Source organism: Stomoxys calcitrans, chromosome 3 (assembly GCF_963082655.1).
Source record: "Stomoxys calcitrans chromosome 3, idStoCalc2.1, whole genome shotgun sequence".
Classification (NCBI taxonomy): domain Eukaryota; kingdom Metazoa; phylum Arthropoda; class Insecta; order Diptera; family Muscidae; genus Stomoxys; species Stomoxys calcitrans.
The window spans coordinates 104,172,594-104,190,856 of NC_081554.1; the positions used below are offsets into that span (position 1 = coordinate 104,172,594).

The following is an 18,263-nucleotide window of genomic DNA, read 5'->3' on the forward strand; positions in this document are numbered from 1 at the left end:
AGAATCTCGTTTCCTGTCTGCCGGATAGTCGAGGTGGAAGTTCTGAATCCTGACTATGATCCAGTTTCTACAAATAAATCTCCATTATTGTAAGGCCGCTTCGGCGGCACTAAAGGTCCTCCTGATGGCAGGGGGATTTGACGTGGTTCAAATACAGGAACCATGGGTGTGTGGAGGAATGGTTCGTGGACTTACAATTCCGGGATTTAAACTTCTCAAGGAACGGGAAATGGGAGACACAGAGTCTGTATTCTCGCAAAAGAGTAGCTGTTTTGAGCCTGTAATCTTTTTTACAGGCTATTGTTGCAAAAAAATAAAAAAGCGACTATTTAAAGTTTTAATGTGCAAAAGCTCCGATATGAACTTCACTTTATTCGACTGCTTCTTTTCTACGAATGATTTAAAAATTCAATGTATGCAAAAATGATCTCGAAAGTAACAGAATGCATTTACCAAAAAAAAAGGTTTATGTACAAAAAGATTTATTTTAAACATACATACAATAGAATTGACCAGTCTATGTAACTACAAATAGACTGGCAAGTGCTTAGATGTATGAGGGAGTATGTATGTTTATTAGTTGTGTGTATAATTGCACTGCTTGCAGGTACCAAAATATGCACTCGCTTTAAACAACAAAAAACCTGAGTGCAGCGCAAGTGCAAGTGCATTTGTGCAATACAGGGCCGGACTTGCGGTTAACATCCTCCCCCCGTTGAAGTACTTGGGGCTTCAACAGAAAAATCAATAGGAAGCAAGGCTAGGTTTGTTACTGCTCGCTTAAAGATGCCACAGCTAGTTCGTATGTTCACCACTCGAGCGACTTCATCTTGACCTTTAATAATTTCAATAACTCGTCCCAATTGCCATTTAAGTGGAGGTAAATTGTCGTCTTTAATGAGCACCAAACTTCCTAAGGAAATGTCTACGCCTTTTGCTTGCCATTTTGTTCGCTCTTGCAAGAGAGAAAGGTAGGAGCTGCTCCATTTTCGCCAGAAAATTTGTTGCAATTCAGAGACCCTTTGCCAGCTATTGAGACGACCGAAGTTGACCCATGTCATATTTGGTTCTGGGATAGAGATTAATGGACCGCCTACTAAAAAATGTCCAGGTGTTAATACATCCAAGTCATCCGGATCTTCTGAAAGAGGACACAATGGGCGAGAATTTAAGACTGCTGATATTTGGCACACTAAAGTCCTCAGTTCATCAAATGTTAATGTGTTGAGTCCAACAACTCTGTAAAAATGAAATTTTGCTGACTTTACAGCTGCTTCCCAGAGCCCTCCGAAGTGAGGCGATCTGGGTGGAATAAATTTCCATTCAATACCATCATCGAGGCACTGTTCATGGACTGCGTTTAAATGTGACTGCCTCAAAAACATTTCTTTCAGTTCATTGAGTTCATTTTTGGCACCGACAAAATTTGTTGCATTATCCGACCATATTGTTCTTGGCTTGCCTCTGATGGAAACAAATCGTCGAAGAGCACATAAAAATGAAGGCGTTGATAGGTCTTGTGCGACCTCAAGATGTGTTGCCTTCGTCGAAAAACAGGTGAAGATGCAAACGTAGCATTTTACTGGCGGGCGACTCTTGACTTCTGATTTGTAGTAGAATGGTCCACAAAAATCCACACCAGTTGTGTGAAAAGCTCTATTCGGTCTAACTCTATCAGAGGGTAAATTGCCCATAACGTGTTGCATTAGCTTTGGCCTCATTCTAAAGCATCTAACACATTTGGATATTATAGAGCTCACCAGTTTCCGTCCACCGATGGGCCAAAATTGCTGCCGAATGGCTGCCAATAAACATTGCGCGCCAGCATGCAGCAATTTGAAATGAAAATGCATCACTATAGATCTTGTAATTGGATGGTTTTTAGGTAATATAATGGGGTGACGTGCATCAAACTCCAAATTTGAGTTTTGAAGGCGCCCTCCAACTCGAATCAACCCATTATCGTCAACCATAGGCATCAAAGATGATAATTTGCTGTATGAAGGAATGGCTTTGTTTGCTTTCAATGTTCTATACTCCTCCGAGAAGCAAACTTGTTGAATATTTTTGATTAAAAGGGTTGTCCCAGTTTTGATGTCATCTGGGGTTAACGCTTCAGAAGAACCTCTCAATTTAAAAAATAGAAATTTAGCAATGTACGCAAATATTCGTTGCATTTTTGGAAATGAGTTGTGATACTTACACTGTATCGACAAATCGGTTAATGTAGTTGTAAGTAATACATTCCTTCTCCGCTCTGGCAAGTCCTTCAAGTATTCTGTACTACCAGGCCAGGCTGCAGATTCGCTCAAAAGGAAATCCGGTCCACTATTCCACAACGGTGATTTGAGCAGCTCTTCAGGGGTTGCGCCTCTTGATAAAATGTCAGCTGGATTGAGCTTCGTTGGAACATAGCGCCAATACATTGTTGTTTCGAGTGACTGAATTCGAGAAACTCTATTCGAGACAAAAATATTGAAGTTTGATGGTAGTTCTCGAAGCCAGGATAATACTACCATTGAATCGGACCAACAAAATACATTGCAGCGAAAAGAAAAAGTTTTAACAACATTATCCACGAGTTCGGATAAAAGACATGCCGCTGAGAGTTCAAGTTTTGGAATTGTCAACGTTTTTATAGGTGAAACTCTAGATTTGGAGCATAATAAAGAAGATCTTACAATGCCATCTATTTCCGACCGTACATACACGCATGCGCCGTAAGCAGCTAAACTGGCATCACAAAAGCCATGAATCTGGGTAGAGGCGGAGATTACCGAAACGTAGCGTGGAAATGTAAATCGATGAACTGAATCGAATTTGCTAATATAATCGATCCACGATGAGTGTAACATTTGAGGCAAACTTTCATCCCAATCCAAATTTTGCTTCCAAAGATGCTGCATGAAGATTTTTGCCTTGGTGATAACTGGTCCAATCAAGCCTAAAGGATCATAAAGCCGGGCAATAGATGACAATATGGTGCGCTTGGTTACCACCTTCCAATCATTGATGGGGTTGAACGAAAAAATAAAATTATCACTTTTGGGATCCCAAATCAGCCCAAGAGTTTTTGTGATGTCTGTACCATCATGAAATTTCAGAAACTGTTCACAATCTGAAACTGGAACACCTTCAAGAACAGCTGGCTCATTTGAACACCATTTACGAATCAAAAAATTGCCTCGTTTGAGTAACGCCGACACTTGTTGTCTTATGGCCAAAGCTTCTTCAACAGAATTGCCCCCAGAAATCATATCGTCAACATAAAAATCTCGCCGAACAATCTTAGCGCCAATAGGAAAACAATTCTCTTCATCGATGGAGAGTTGGTGCATTGCGCGTATGGCTAAGAACGCTGCTGGTTTTGTACCATACGTAACAGTGTTTAATTTGTAGACCTTTACTTCCTTCATTTCACTTTCTCGCCAGAGGATACACTGAAGATAGTCATCAGGATGGGATACACGTACGCACCTGTACATCTTACAAATATCCCCACTCAGCGCCACCTTGAAAAATCTGTATCTGACTAGTGTATTAAACAATTTCGGTTGTATGCTAGGCCCAGCGTATAGAATATCGTTTAATGACATTCCTGATGTGGTTTTGGCCGAACCATCGAAGACAACTCTTAGCTTCGTCGAAGTACTGTCCAACTTATGGACACAATGATGAGGCAAGAAATATTTGGCTTCAGGTACCTGGGGCGATATTAACGACATATGATTTAAATCAGCATACTCACGAATAAAGGCAGTGTATTGGGCTTTTATTTCCGGATGGCGCCTGAATTTCCTTTCTAAACCATACAGACGCTGTAGTGCTTGTTGGTAAGAGCCTCCTAGGGATGAAACATCTTTGCCTTCGACTTTAGGCAATCGAACTGAATATTCACCTGTAGGTAGCCGGACGAAATTGTTGACGAAATGGGTTTCACAATACGTGTCCTCTTCAATAATGGGCTTAAAGTTGGTTTCAATTTCCCAAAATCCTTTAATAATTGTTGAAAGTTGTGCTTCTTCTTCCTTCAAATCGGTATAAATAACGGCAAGCGAACAAGATTGCCGTGAGCGAAAACTTCCTCCAGCAACTACCCATCCTAGTAAGGTTTTTTGCAAGACTGGTAAGTTGGCGGCAATCTTAATTTGCCCAACTGACATCAAATCGAAGAATAGTTCAGCACCAATCAAGATATCTATGCGATCAGGCTTATCAAATGATGGATCTGCAAGCTGAATATTTTTGGGAATATTCCAATTCGAAGTTTCCAAATTTATGCCGGGTTGATAGTCTGTGATTGTGGGTACAACCATGGCAGCGAATGTTGTAGAAAACTCGCCAATTCTAGATTTTACTACCAGATCAACAGATTTGTTTACATCAACACTTCCATCCCCAATGCCAGAAATGGTGGCTGAAACCCGATTGCAGTCTAAGCTAAGACGCTTGACAAGGCGATTGGCAATCAAGTTAAGTTGCGACGCAGAGTCCAAAATCGCTCGGCATGGAATGAATTCACCAAACCTATTTTTGGCAAGGATGATGGCAGTCGCAAGCAAAACGCTACCACTTGAAGATGAGGACGGCCCAGATGAGATGCCGGTGGATGACGTCAGCACCGCTTGAGTGCTCGATGGTTCCACAGGTTGCGATGATGTTGAAGGATGTGGCGTAGATGGTTGCTCCATATGCAACATAGTATGGTGTTTTGATGAACATTGCCGACAGCAGCCTGAGAAACATGTTTTCAAGGAATGCCCCTTACGGAGACAATTCAGACATAATTTGAGCCTTTTTGCTTCTTTGAACCGAAGAGAGGGAGAGAGGTTAGAAAACTGTGGACAATTTACAATAAAATGGTCCACTGAGTCACAAAAAACACAGGATGGCGATTTGGCTCCTGCAGCCACATGCACATGACGATTCTTGGGGTTTTGTTTCTTGGTGTTCTGGTGTGTTGAATCCATGTTTGTGACAGAGTGCTCCAAATTTTCGAGCATACGACACCTTTGGTCTAAAAATGATGACATGGAACTCCAACTGGGCAATTCATTTGCCACCAAGCTCTCTTCCCACTTAATCTGTGCGGCCATGTCCATTTTTGATGTTGCCAAATATATTAAAAGACCATCCGCTATTTGGCCTTTGGAGGTAATGGTCATCATAGCACGTAAATGCGAATTCATTTTGTCACTAAGATGTCTAAGGCCTACAGCAGAACCATTTTCGACAGGTTTCAGGGAAAATAATTCTTTAATGTGACTCTGAAAATGTAATAATTTATTATCGAATCTATTTTTCAATAATTTTACCGCTTCCGCATAGTTTTTCTCGGTCAGCTCCAATGAAGAAACAGTGTCTAGAGCGATACCAGTAAGGCTAGAACGAAGATGATGAAACTTCTCTAAAACACTGAGATCCGTGCTGCTGTCGACAACCGTGGTAAACAAGGAGAAAAAGTTCGGCCAATCTGCATAACCTCCACTGAATTTGGGCAACTGAATTTCTGGAAGCCTAGTTTTTCGCATGGCCGATGAATTTTCACCAAGCGAACCACCATCAATAGAAAATTGACGCATCGTTGAAGACCTAAGGTTTGATTCTGACCTTTGAATAACATTCAATCGCCTGGTCAATTTAGCCTTCGCATCCAAGTATAGAGTTGTGAACCTCAGGCGCCCATTATATTCTTGTTCGACGGTTAATATTTCCTCCAATGCTGATTGAGCGTCTTCAAATGATGCGTTTATTTGGTCCACAAAGTCGAGACGGACGGACAAATCGGCCAAATCATATTGGGCCAGCTGCTCGCTTGTTAGGCTTTTGATTAATGTCTCCAACTGCTTCTCCATCGCTGATATTTTAGTTCGGAACGGCAAAACATTTTCAGCAACTTCCCCATTAATGGTATCGGTACCTTGATCAGTTACAGGCATTTTTCACTGTTCCACTTTCCAAACGATATATTTTTAAACGATAAAGTACTATCCGAATTGATATTTTTTTTTTATATTAAATTTTTGTGATTACAACACTTAATCACGTCGGGGTCACCAATGTTTTGAGCCTGTAATCTTTTTTACAGGCTATTGTTGCAAAAAAATAAAAAAGCGACTATTTAAAGTTTTAATGTGCAAAAGCTCCGATATGAACTTCACTTTATTCGACTGCTTCTTTTCTACGAATGATTTAAAAATTCAATGTATGCAAAAATGATCTCGAAAGTAACAGAATGCATTTACCAAAAAAAAAAGGTTTATGTACAAAAAGATTTATTTTAAACATACATACAATAGAATTGACCAGTCTATGTAACTACAAATAGACTGGCAAGTGCTTAGATGTATGAGGGAGTATGTATGTTTATTAGTTGTGTGTATAATTGCACTGCTTGCAGGTACCAAAATATGCACTCGCTTTAAACAACAAAAAACCTGAGTGCAGCGCAAGTGCAAGTGCATTTATGCAATACAGGGCCGGACTTGCGGTTAACAAGTAGCAGTATTCTTGCAAAGAGTAGTCGCTGGTTGAAGCCACTTCTGTAGGGAAGAAAAGCGTCATTGTAGGAAGTGACGCTAATGAACATCACCAGACATGGGAAAGTTCGGATGTCAACGAAAGGGATGAGCTGCTTATTGAATATATTATAAGTTACAATCTGGCGATTTGTAATAAAGGGGATAAACCGACCTTTATTACCAGAAACAGGCAGGAGGTACTAGATATTACCTTTGTATCGGAAGATATAAGTGGAAGAATATGTGACTGGGAAGTGTTGGATGACAACAGCTTCTCTGATCATCGTTACATTAGTCTAAGTTGGGGATTTAGACAGCGTGTCATGCATTGGGTATATATTGCAGTTGTCAGACCTATAATGCGATATGGTGTTGTGGTCTGGTGGGCGGGGCTCGGCTAAACAGAAGAAAGGCGGATTGTGATACATTTCGGCACAAATTCTGCACGTCTATCCCTTCTAGAGTAGAAAAGGAAGTGGAAACTACGGAGGATAAAGACATAGTGGTCAAGCGGATCACGAGCTCTGAATGACTCGCTTGTATCAGCATACCCTAGTGCGAAGCCATCGTGGACCCCAGAGCTGGTTGGTCTAAGGAAGGATTGCAGAAAACTCTTCAACAGAGCAAAAGCTACAAGAGCACCACACGATTGGGACATCTATAAGGATGAGCTAAGAAAATATAAGGGCGAGCTTAGAAATGCTCAGAACAAATTCTGCGTAGAATTATGCAGCTCTGAGGCGAAGGCGAACGATTTTCATCCTATAAGTCTGTCATCCTATATGCTGAAAACTCTGAAGAGTTTGATAAAAACATATCTTAGGGCAAAGATACCTGGAGATCGCCTGTCGCGGCAATAGCATGCATATAGTAAAGGAAAATCCACTGAAACAGCCCTTCACGATCTAATCGGCTACATAGAGGGTTCTCTCGCTGTCAAGGAATATACAATGGTAGCATTTCTTGACATTGAAGGTGCTTTTAAAGATGTAAAACCGACGTCAATCATGAAGGAGTTGGAGTTTCTAGGCAACAACTCTACCGTAAGAAAGTTTATTAATAACTTACTTATTAAAAAAAAAAAACTTGGGATCTGTGGATCTAAAAAGATGGGTTAGATGGGTCTAAACTTGAATCGGACTGCACTTATTGATATGTGAGAAGTTTGCCCCTGTTCTTTAGTGGAATGTTCATGGGCAAAATTTGTAATTACACACGAGAATACATGACGATTAGAGCGATTAAGAAGGGTCTTATGAATACAGAAAGTGACAGCTTATATGACATGTCCGATCGTGCAATAGGAGCAAAAATAAACATATCGACCAAAATTGGGATTCCCCGAAATAATTAACGAGTACAACCAAAAAAGCACTTCGACCGATTTTTTCTTTGAAACTACTACAGACATTAAATGTATATAATCGATTTTTTTTAATAGGCACTAATTACAAAGATTAGAAATAAACGAATAAACTAAGAGAAGAAAGAGTTTCAAGAGAAACTGTGTATGATCAACGAATATGGTTTAGCTTGTTTTCAATCGATGTGTTAACAAAACACTTTTTAACTTTAAGCTCGCTTAGCTTCTTTTGCTTTGCTAGATTAGCTTCTTTTGCTAAGCTTCTTTTTGTTAATTCACATGAAAACGTCGGATTTCGAATACTTTTTCGTGGTTGCAATTTTGAGAGAGGGAAAATTAATCTATAGGAAACCTATTTTCTGTGAAAACTACTGAGACTAAATCGAATTTATTGGGAACAATCTTTTTGAGTACGTAAATTAAAACGACGTTAACCGAGACGACGTAATCGAGTTATTTCTGTAGTAAGAGGAACCTCAAATGATCAAACCAAAAAACAGAAGACATGGCACGGAAGAACTGTCGGAAATTGTTTCCTTTTAGGAAAAACCTTTGCGGCCACAACCATCATGGCCCCTATTATGCTCCCTATTTGTGCAACGTTTCGGCACAATAATACTATTTATAAGGATTTTTCCATGATTTCAACAGATGGATGGAAATTCGGGTATTTGTTAATTGTAAAATATGTTTAAAAAAAGGTTTACTGTTTAAAATTGGTTTAAAGCTGATACCACACTTGTTTTTCACAGATGAAAACACATGTTTTTAGCGGTAACTTTTTTTAACACTAAAAAAAAAAATCTCATGATAATTTTTACGAACATTTTTTCATAAGTAATGAGGGAATGCCCTACTGAATGAAAACAGTTAATTTTTCTGAACGTTAAGTTGTTGTTGTAGTAGCCATCAACGTTTTCAGAGGCATATGAGTTTGTATATGCCAGGGAATTGACGCACAATGCAGCAAGAGAGGTCAACACTCTAATCAAGACCAAAAGGAATGTCAACGCAAAGGCTGCACATTCCCCACCCACTAATGTTAAATGATTCGGTTGTCGTGGCGATATCTGCGACGTGAATGTCGTTTTCAAAATTCGAAGTGTATTGCCTGCGGAAAGGTAGGCCATAAAGCGAAAAAAACGAAAAATTCGTGGATGAGATACGAGTAGAGAACAAGGAAAAAAAAGTGGCGACTGCGAGAGACGCATGGAATGGAAGAATGGTGTGCACATGGAACTGGAAACGATTGAAATTGTGTTTGGTGCATGACGATTTATACACATAATATGGCCGTGAGTGTATATTGTACTTTACTCATGAAGTAAATTTCAAGAATTAATTTGCGAATCGAATAATAGTTTTTGGAGTGTGGAAATGTTTTTGAGCTTGGTAAGATAAATGTCATAAGTAAAAGCGGTACTAGTTGCGGCTCAGAGGTAGAAACTGCAAAATGTTTTGGAGAAATTTCAAGACGTGCTTGGTAAAAAAGCTGGCAAGTTGGTAGATCCCCCTGTAAGGGCGGCAATGAAAAGGAGAGCCAGACCAATATTCGCAAGACCACGAGAGAGAAATATGCTAGAGAGATATATTTGAAGATTGCGGCGGGATTTTATGAAAAAGTTGATGTTCTTTTTGGGAGAGGCTTCATACTACAGTTCATTTATTTCGGATCTGGCATCCCGCGAAAGGTAATTTATGAATATTGCTAAGTCAAACCAATTTTCGTTGAATCCGAAGGCCATCATCCGCCTTCAATGATATCAGGCGTATTCTAGGGTCACCGCAAAATTTTAATGCCGTATGACACGCGGCGGCCATTGTTGTTGCCGACTGCTGCCAGTATACAGGACTTGGCGCGGTGTTATCTCACCGCCTTGGAAATGGCGAAGAGCGGCCAGTGGCGTATCAATCAGAAGAAGGCCGATTGGGCTGGCTTCAGAGAGTACACCAATCGCCGCTTTAGTGAACTGAATGTGGTAGTTGCCGATAGGAAATTCTGAGGCAACATCAACGCTCAAGTCGGTCGAATACCCCATGCGGTGCAATTTCCCGGCGCAAGCAGTGGTAGTCGTAGACGAGCGTTATGGGGTTCATTGTACCGTCCCCGCTAACGCCAGAATCAGCGAGCTGAAGCTGGAAATTAACAGGGTAGTCAATGAACATAAGCGGAATTTGTGGCTGAAACATTTGGAGCAATGTAATTTTGGCACCGGTGTAGATAAGCTGTGGTCTACTGTTAAGTCACTCTCGAACCCCGGTAGACGGAATGACAGGACCTCAGTCACTTTTGTCGAAATAACCGTGACTGATCCGAAGAGATGCGCCAGGTTGTTCAAGCGTCAATTTATTGTCCATCCCGAGAGAGACAGGGCAAGTAGGAGAGCCATTCGCCGTTTCCGTGGTCTCCGAGCCGATGGACAGCCCACAATTACACAATTTACCGTGGGCGAAGTTACGAATGTCCTCCGTGGCGCCAAATCATCTAAGGCGTTAGGCCCCGACGGAATCTCTACATTGATGTTGAAGAATCTGGATTCACCTGGAGTTGAGTACCTTACTACTGTCCTCAACCTGTCTTTGAACACTCTTATAGTACCCGATGTCTGGAAAATGGGCAAAGTGATCTCGCTACTGAAGTCTGGAAAGGACCCGAGGTTGGGGGAGTCGTACACCAGTAGCAAAGATGCTTGAGGCATTACTCCTCCCGAGCCTCGTAGGAGAATTTCCATTCGCCGACCATCAACATGGATTTCGAAACCTGCATAGTAGCACAACAACAGCTTTGCATGCCATCACCGCACACATTTGCCGTGGCTTCAATCAGCCCAGGCCATGTGGTAGGACGGTCCTCGTGGCACTGGACCTATCGAAGTCATTCGACACGGTCAACCATGATAAACTATTTGAAACGATGGGTCGCAAATTATTTGTGTGGTCGCCAGTCATTTGTGGAATTTAGGGATAAGAAGTCGAAGCACCGTAGAGTGAAACAGGGAGTTCCCCAAGGTGGGGTGATATCTCCGGCACTGTACAACTTCTACCTATCCTCCATTCCACCCCCTCCAGACAGCATAGAGATCGTACCATATGCGGACGATTGTACGATCATGGCATCAGGCCCAAACCCATTGTTGACAACTGCGATAGGTTGAACGTCTACCTCAACGAGCTGTGCAGTCTCCGAAATCCGTGTTGATGCTCGGCGAATGGAAATTCTTCTACGAGGCTCGGGAGGAGTAATGCCTCAAGCGTCTTAACCACTGGTGAGAGAAGGGAGATCGGTCTGTACGACTCCCCCAAACTCGGGTCTTTACCAGGCTTCAGTAGCGAGATCACTCTGTCCATTTTCCAGACATTGGGAACTATAAGAGTGTTCATAGTGGATAGATACCCACCGCCCAGAAGCCTTAAGGTAGATCTACACGATCTAGAGCGTGAGGTCCAGCACTACAAGAGAGAACCTCTAGAACAAGGGGCATATCAAGCGGGTCTGAACAACATTCATGCAGACACGGTAGCAGACGCGTTAATTGGCTACCGGGTGAATGTAGTCCTTGGAGAACGACCGCCACCTATTGCACCCGAAGAAATCCACCTCCCCAGGCAAACCAGAGTGGTTCTGGCTCAATTACGTTCCGGCAGATGCAGCCGCCTCAATTCCCACAGAGCTAGGATTGATGCCGACGTGCAAGATGTATGTCCCGATTGTAACCAGGGACCGCACGATACACGTCACCTGTTTAACTGCCCGGCCAGACCCACTCGACTCAGACCCAGATCCCTGTGGACGCACCCATCCTAGTCGCGGAGTTCCTGGGTCTTGACACTCAACAGAATCAAGCAGACGAAAGATAGTACACAATAAACTGCTACAACAACAACAACAACTAGCAGTTGAGTAAAATGTTCTTTCCATATCCTCATCATGTTATCTGGTCAGTTACCAGATATCCTTTTATTCTGCAGGAGGATGTGCCTGCACCAAAGCCATCGGTTTAATATTTAATTCTTTCTCCTGTACATCTCAAATCGCTCACATCCACGTCTTTCCATTTCCTTTTTCTTTCTGCGGAATAGAGGTTTCTCCTTTTATCCCGATACCTCTCCTTCATCTGGCGCGTTGCTACTGATTGCAGGGTTGCTCTGTATGCCGCATTTTTGGCTTCAGCGGCATCTCGACACTCTTGGTCGTACCATGGGTTTCTTGGAGGAGGCTTCCGGTACCCAAGTACAGATTTCGCGCCATTTTTAATGGAGTGGGTAATGGCTTGCCACTGCGCCATTTTATCATCTGAATAAGGAGTGCTTTCATCAAGCAGTTGGGTCAGTCGAGTGAAGTATGCCGTTGTCATCTGTTGTGTTTGCAGCTTTCAATGTCCAGCTTCCGTGCATTGTCAGATCGTTCTTTCCTCGACATGCTCAAACGGGTTCGAACCTATGCTGCAATAAGGTAATGCTCCTGATCTATATTAGCTCCACGGATCGATCGTACATCTAACAGGCTGGATGAATGCATTCCATTAATCACAACGTGATCAATTTGGTTCCTCGTGTTTTGATCGGGTGACAGCCATTTGTGAATATTTTTATGTTGAAATCTGGTGTTAATAACTACCATGTTTTTTGCCGCGGCGAAATCTATCAGCCTCAACTAATTTTCGGAAGTTATCTCGAGGAGGCTTGAGTTTCCGACTGTTCCGTCGGGCATGGGCACAATTAAGGCTGATGTTGAATGAATTCTTAAATCCCGAATTCCGTGACTTTCTCCAGATGCATTACTCGCACATTAACATCATATAAGTCAGCTCTAAATTCGAACAATTTCATTTCCAGCTCACTTAAATGCTATTTTCCGTTTCTTCTAACATGTTTTTAAACTGCTCCCTAAGGCGATCAGTGAGTTTGTTAAATCGATCATCCAGCATTTGTATTTCTCGAAAAGGGAATCCGGCAGAATCCGACAGACTTGGCGTCTTTAAAGGAGCGTGGAATGAGGCTTTCCCGATCTCTTTTGGGTGTTCGAGAACTTTGAGCAACTGTATCATTTTTAACGAGGAGATTCATTTGCGTAACATCAGATTCTTGTTGTTCGATCATTTTGATTTGTAACGTATTTATGAATGTTAGTAACAGTGTATTTATAATGAAAGTAACAGCGAATTTTTAATATGTGAGTGAAGATAAATTCCGAATTTAACTAGTGGAGACACAAACCACTGACTTAACAGTCCTCTGTTACTGATATTAGCAGAGCACTGTTAAGGAACTTTGTAGGCAATTAATTAATAAAAAAAAAGGATTTGTTCATAAAAAGGAAATTTCAAAACACAAAAAACCAAAAAAGATCTAGAAAATAATAAGGTGATCCAACGTTAAAGTTTAGTTCCCTCAATAACCGCAAGACGTACTAACAAGATAAAGAAGATTGTAAAATTGATTGATCCACTGTGCACAAATGGAAAATAGTAAGGCGATGAGACCGGTCTCAAATGAGAGCTAGGGAAGCCTAGTTTCTTATACATATGTACACATTTTCCAAATAATCGTCTAACTACGAATTTTTCAAAAAAACTTGAAAAAAATCGCTACAAGACCTCAAAAATCTATTTTGCGTGAACCACTGTGCAAAAATGGAAAAAGTTGATATTTCGAAACCGGTCTCAAACGACAGCTTATGAAGTCTAGTTTCTAATCCAAAAGGGCCTATATTACAAATAATCGTCTAACTATCGAATTTTTCAAAAAAACTTGAAAAAAATCGCTACAAGACCTCAAAAATCTATTTTGCGTCAACCGCTGTGCAAAAATGGAAAAAGTTGATACTTTAAACCCGGTCTTAAACGACAGCTTATGAAGTCTAGTTTCTAATCCAAAAGGGCCTATATTCCAAATAATCGTCTAACTATCGAATTTTTCAAAAAAACTTGAATAAATCGCTACAAGACCTCAAAAATCTATTTTGTGTGAACCACTGTGCAAAAATGGAAAAGTTGATACTTTGAAACCGGTCTCAAACGACCGCTTATGAAGTCTAGTTTCTAATCCAAAAGGGCCTATATTCCAAATAATCGTCTAACTATCGAATTTTTCAAAAAAACTTGAAAAAAATCTCTACAAGACCTCAAAAATCTATTTTGTGTGAACCACTGTGCAAACATGGAAAAAGTTGATACTTTAAAACCGGTCTCAAAATACAGCTTATGAAGTCTAGTTTCTAATCCAAAAGGGCCTATATTCCAAATAATCGTCTAACTATCGAATTTTTCAAAAAAAACTTGAAAAAATTCGCTACAAGACTTGAAAATCAATTTTGCGTCAACCAATGTGCAAAAATGGAAAAAGTTGATACTTTGAAACCGGTCTCAAACGACAGCTTATGAAGTCTAGTTTCTAATCCAAAAGGGCCTATATTCCAAATAATCGTCTAACTATCGAATTTTTCAAAAAAAACTTGAAAAAATTTGCTAGAAGACTTGAAAAATCTATTTTGCGTCAACCACTGTGCAAAAATGGAAAAAGTTGATACTTTGAAACCGGTCTCAAACGACAGCTTATGAAGTCTTGTTTCTAATCCAAAAGAGCCTATATTCCAAATAATCGTCTAACTATCGAATTTTTCAAAAAAAAACTTGAAAAAAATCGCTACAAGACCTCAAAAATCTATTTTGCGTCAACCACTGTGCAAAAATGGAAAAAGTTGATACTTTGAAACCGGTCTCAAACGACAGCTTATGAAGTCTTGTTTCTAATCCAAAAGGGCCTATATTCCAAATAATCGTCTAACTATCGAATTTTTCAAAAAAACTTGAAAAAAATCGCTACAAGACCTCAAAAATCTATTTTGTGTGAACCACTGTGCAAAAATGGAAAAAGTTGATACTTTGAAACCGGTCTCAAACGACAGCTTATGAAGTCTAGTTTCTAATCCAAAAGGGCTTATATTCCAAATAATCGTCTAACTATCGAATTTTTCAAAAAAACTTGAAAAAATCGCTACAAGACCTCAAAAATCCATTTTGCGTCAACCACTGTGCAAAAATGGAAAAAGTTGATATTTCGAAACCGGTCTCAAACGACAGCTTATGAAGTCTAGTTTCTAATCCAAAATGGCCTATATTCCAAATAATCGTCTAACTATCGAATTTTTCAAAAAAAACTTGAAAAAATTTGCTAGAAGACTTGAAAAATCTATTTTGCGTCAACCACTGTGCAAAAATGGAAAAAGTTGATACTTTGAAACCGGTCTCAAACGACAGCTTATGAAGTCTTGTTTCTAATCCAAAAGAGCCTATATTCCAAATAATCGTCTAACTATCGAATTTTTCAAAAAAAAACTTGAAAAAATTCGCTACAAGACCTCAAAAATCTATTTTGCGTCAACCGCTGTGCAAAAATGGAAAAAGTTGATACTTTAAACCCGGTCTTAAACGACAGCTTATGAAGTCTAGTTTCTAATCCAAAAGAGCCTATATTCCAAATAATCGTCTAACTATCGAATTTTTCAAAAAAACTTGAAAAAATTCGCTACAAGACTTGAAAAATCTATTTTGCGTCAACCACTGTGCAAAAATGGAAAAAGTTGATACTTTGAAACCGGTCTCAAACGACAGCTTATGAAGTCTTGTTTCTAATCCAAAAGAGCCTATATTCCAAATAATCGTCTAACTATCGAATTTTTCAAAAAAACTTGAAAAAATCGCTACAAGACCTCAAAAATCTATTTTGCGTCAACCACTGTGCAAAAATGGAAAAAGTTGATACTTTGAAACCGGTCTCAAACGACAGCTTATGAAGTCTAGTTTCTAATCCAAAAGAGCCTATATTCCAAATAATCGTCTAACTATCGAATTTTCAAAAAAAAAAAAAACTTAAAAAAAAATCGCTACAAGACTTTTCAGAATTTGTATGTATAGCAAGATTTTTAACTTTTTTGCAAATTACAACTGTTCGCTTTGTTGATCAAACACGGATTAGAAATTGAAAAGGGTAATCGAAACCGAAATGTAATTTTAAAGATAGGAAAAAATACCATTCAATGCCAGGTAGAATCCAATAAGATCAAAATGTTTGCAAAATTTGAGTCAAGTCGCGTACACAGGTAAAAACTTTACTAACATACCACCTCATTAAAAAATGCAGGCAGGGAAATTTCACGATAAAAAGTATTAAACCTGCTGATTTAAAAACTCAATACACGTGTTTGGAATCCTTGGTCAAATTTCTTACGCAGGTACTCAGCTTAACTAACATACCTTTTGGTTCAAAAAATGTAAAAGGATTCAAAACCTTTCATTGCTTTTGAAAACCCAGGCTAGGAAAATTTATATTAAAAAGGTAAAAACCAATTAAATATTTATGATGTAAAAATTCAATGCATTGAAAAAACCTACATGAATGGTCATAATAGTTCGCATAAATATATTAAGGTAAATTGGGGTATTCCAAAAAGTTGTAAATTGTCTTTTCTAAAATAACAAAAAAAAAAACATACAGCTCAGAAACTCAAAAGGAGGTTAGGTTGAAAAGATGGTGCGTATATTAATCCACAAATGTATAATAATTAATTCAATTCAAGTTTTTTTTTGAAAAATTCGATAGTTAGACGATTATTTGGAATATAGGCCCTTTTGGATTAGAAACTAGACTTCATAAGCTGTCGTTTGAGACCGGTTTTAAAGTATAAACTTTTTCCGTTTTTGCACAGTGGTTCACACAAAATAGATTTTTGAGGTCCTGTAGCGAATTCTTTCAAGTTTTTTTGAAAAATTCGATAGTTAGACGATTATTTGGAATATAGGCCCTTTTGGATTAGAAACTAGACTTCATAAGCTGTCGTTTGAGACCGGTTTCAAAGTATCAACTTTTTCCATTTTTGCACAGTGGTTCACACAAAATAGATTTTTGAGGTCTTGTAGCGAATTCTTTCAAGTTTTTTTTTTAAAAAATTCGATAGTTAGACGATTATTTGGAATATAGGCCCTTTTGGATTAGAAACTAGACTTCATAAGCTGTCGTTTGAGATCGGTTTCAAAGTATCAACTTTTTCCATTTTTGCACAGTGGTTCACACAAAATAGATTTTTGAGGTCTTGTAGCGAATTTTTCAAGTTTTTTTGAAAAATTCGATAGTTAGACGATTATTTGGAATATAGGCTCTTTTGGATTAGAAGCTAGACTTCATAAGCTGTCGTTTGAGACCGGTTTCAAAGTATCAACTTTTTCCATTTTTGCACAGTGGTTGACGCAAAATAGATTTTTCAAGTCTTGTAGCGAATTCTTTCAAGTTTTTTTTTTTAAAAAATTCGATAGTTAGACGATTATTTGGAATATAGGCCCTTTTGGATTAGAAACTAGACTTCATAAGCTGTCGTTTGAGATCGGTTTCAAAGTATCAACTTTTTCCATTTTTGCACAGTGGTTCACACAAAATAGATTTTTGAGGTCTTGTAGCGAATTTTTCAAGTTTTTTTGAAAAATTCGATAGTTAGACGATTATTTGGAATATAGGCTCTTTTGGATTAGAAGCTAGACTTCATAAGCTGTCGTTTGAGACCGGTTTCAAAGTATCAACTTTTTCCATTTTTGCACAGTGGTTGACGCAAAATAGATTTTTCAAGTCTTGTAGCGAATTTTTTCAAGTTTTTTTTTGAAAAATTCGATAGTTAGACGATTATTTGGAATATAGGCCCTTTTGGATTAGAAACTAGACTTCATAAGCTGTCGTTTGAGACCGGTTTCAAAGTATCAACTTTTTCCATTTTTGCACAGTGGTTGACGCAAAATAGATTTTTCAAGTTTTGTAGCGAATTTTTTCAAGTTTTTCTCAAAAATTCGATAGTTAGACGATTATTTGGAATATAGGCCCTTTTGGATTAGAAACTAGACTTCATAAGCTGTCGTTTGAGACCGGTTTCGAAATATCAACTTTTTCCATTTTTGCACAGTGGTTCACGCAAAATAGATTTTTGAGGTCTTGTAGCGATTTTTTTCAAGTTTTTTTGAAAAATTCGATAGTTAGACGATTATTTGGAAAATGTGTACATATGTATAAGAAACTAGGCTTCCCTAGCTCTCATTTGAGACCGGTCTCATCGCCTTACTATTTTTTATTTGTGCACAGTGGATCAATCAATTTTACAATCTTCTTTATCTTGTTAGTACGCCTTGCGGTTATTGAGGGAACTAAAATTTAATGTTGGATCACCTTATTATTTTCTAGATCTTTTTTTGGTTTTTGTGTTTTGAAATTTCCTTTTTATGAACAAATACTTTTTTTTTTATTAATTAATTGCCTACAAAGTTCCTTAACAGTGCTCTGCTAATGGCAGTAACAGAAGACTGTTAAGTCAGTGGTTTGTGTCTCCACTAGTTAAATTC

General features: G+C 39.0%; 2 protein-coding genes across 4 annotated transcripts in view; one reads left to right on the forward strand and one right to left on the reverse strand.

Moving 5' to 3' along the window:
* Positions 1–18,263, forward strand: part of LOC106092744 (uncharacterized) — a 102,771-nt gene that overhangs the window by 12,271 nt on the left and 72,237 nt on the right. The window lies entirely within an intron of this gene.
* On the reverse strand, positions 699–5,939 carry LOC131996081 (uncharacterized). Its single transcript, XM_059365529.1, has 7 exons — positions 5,316–5,939; positions 4,877–5,267; positions 2,682–4,735; positions 2,204–2,441; positions 1,957–2,125; positions 1,331–1,464; positions 699–1,141 (listed from the first exon to the last, which is right to left on the reverse strand). Exons 1-7 carry the CDS (start codon positions 5,937–5,939, stop codon positions 699–701), a joined length of 4,053 nt encoding a protein of 1,350 aa, XP_059221512.1.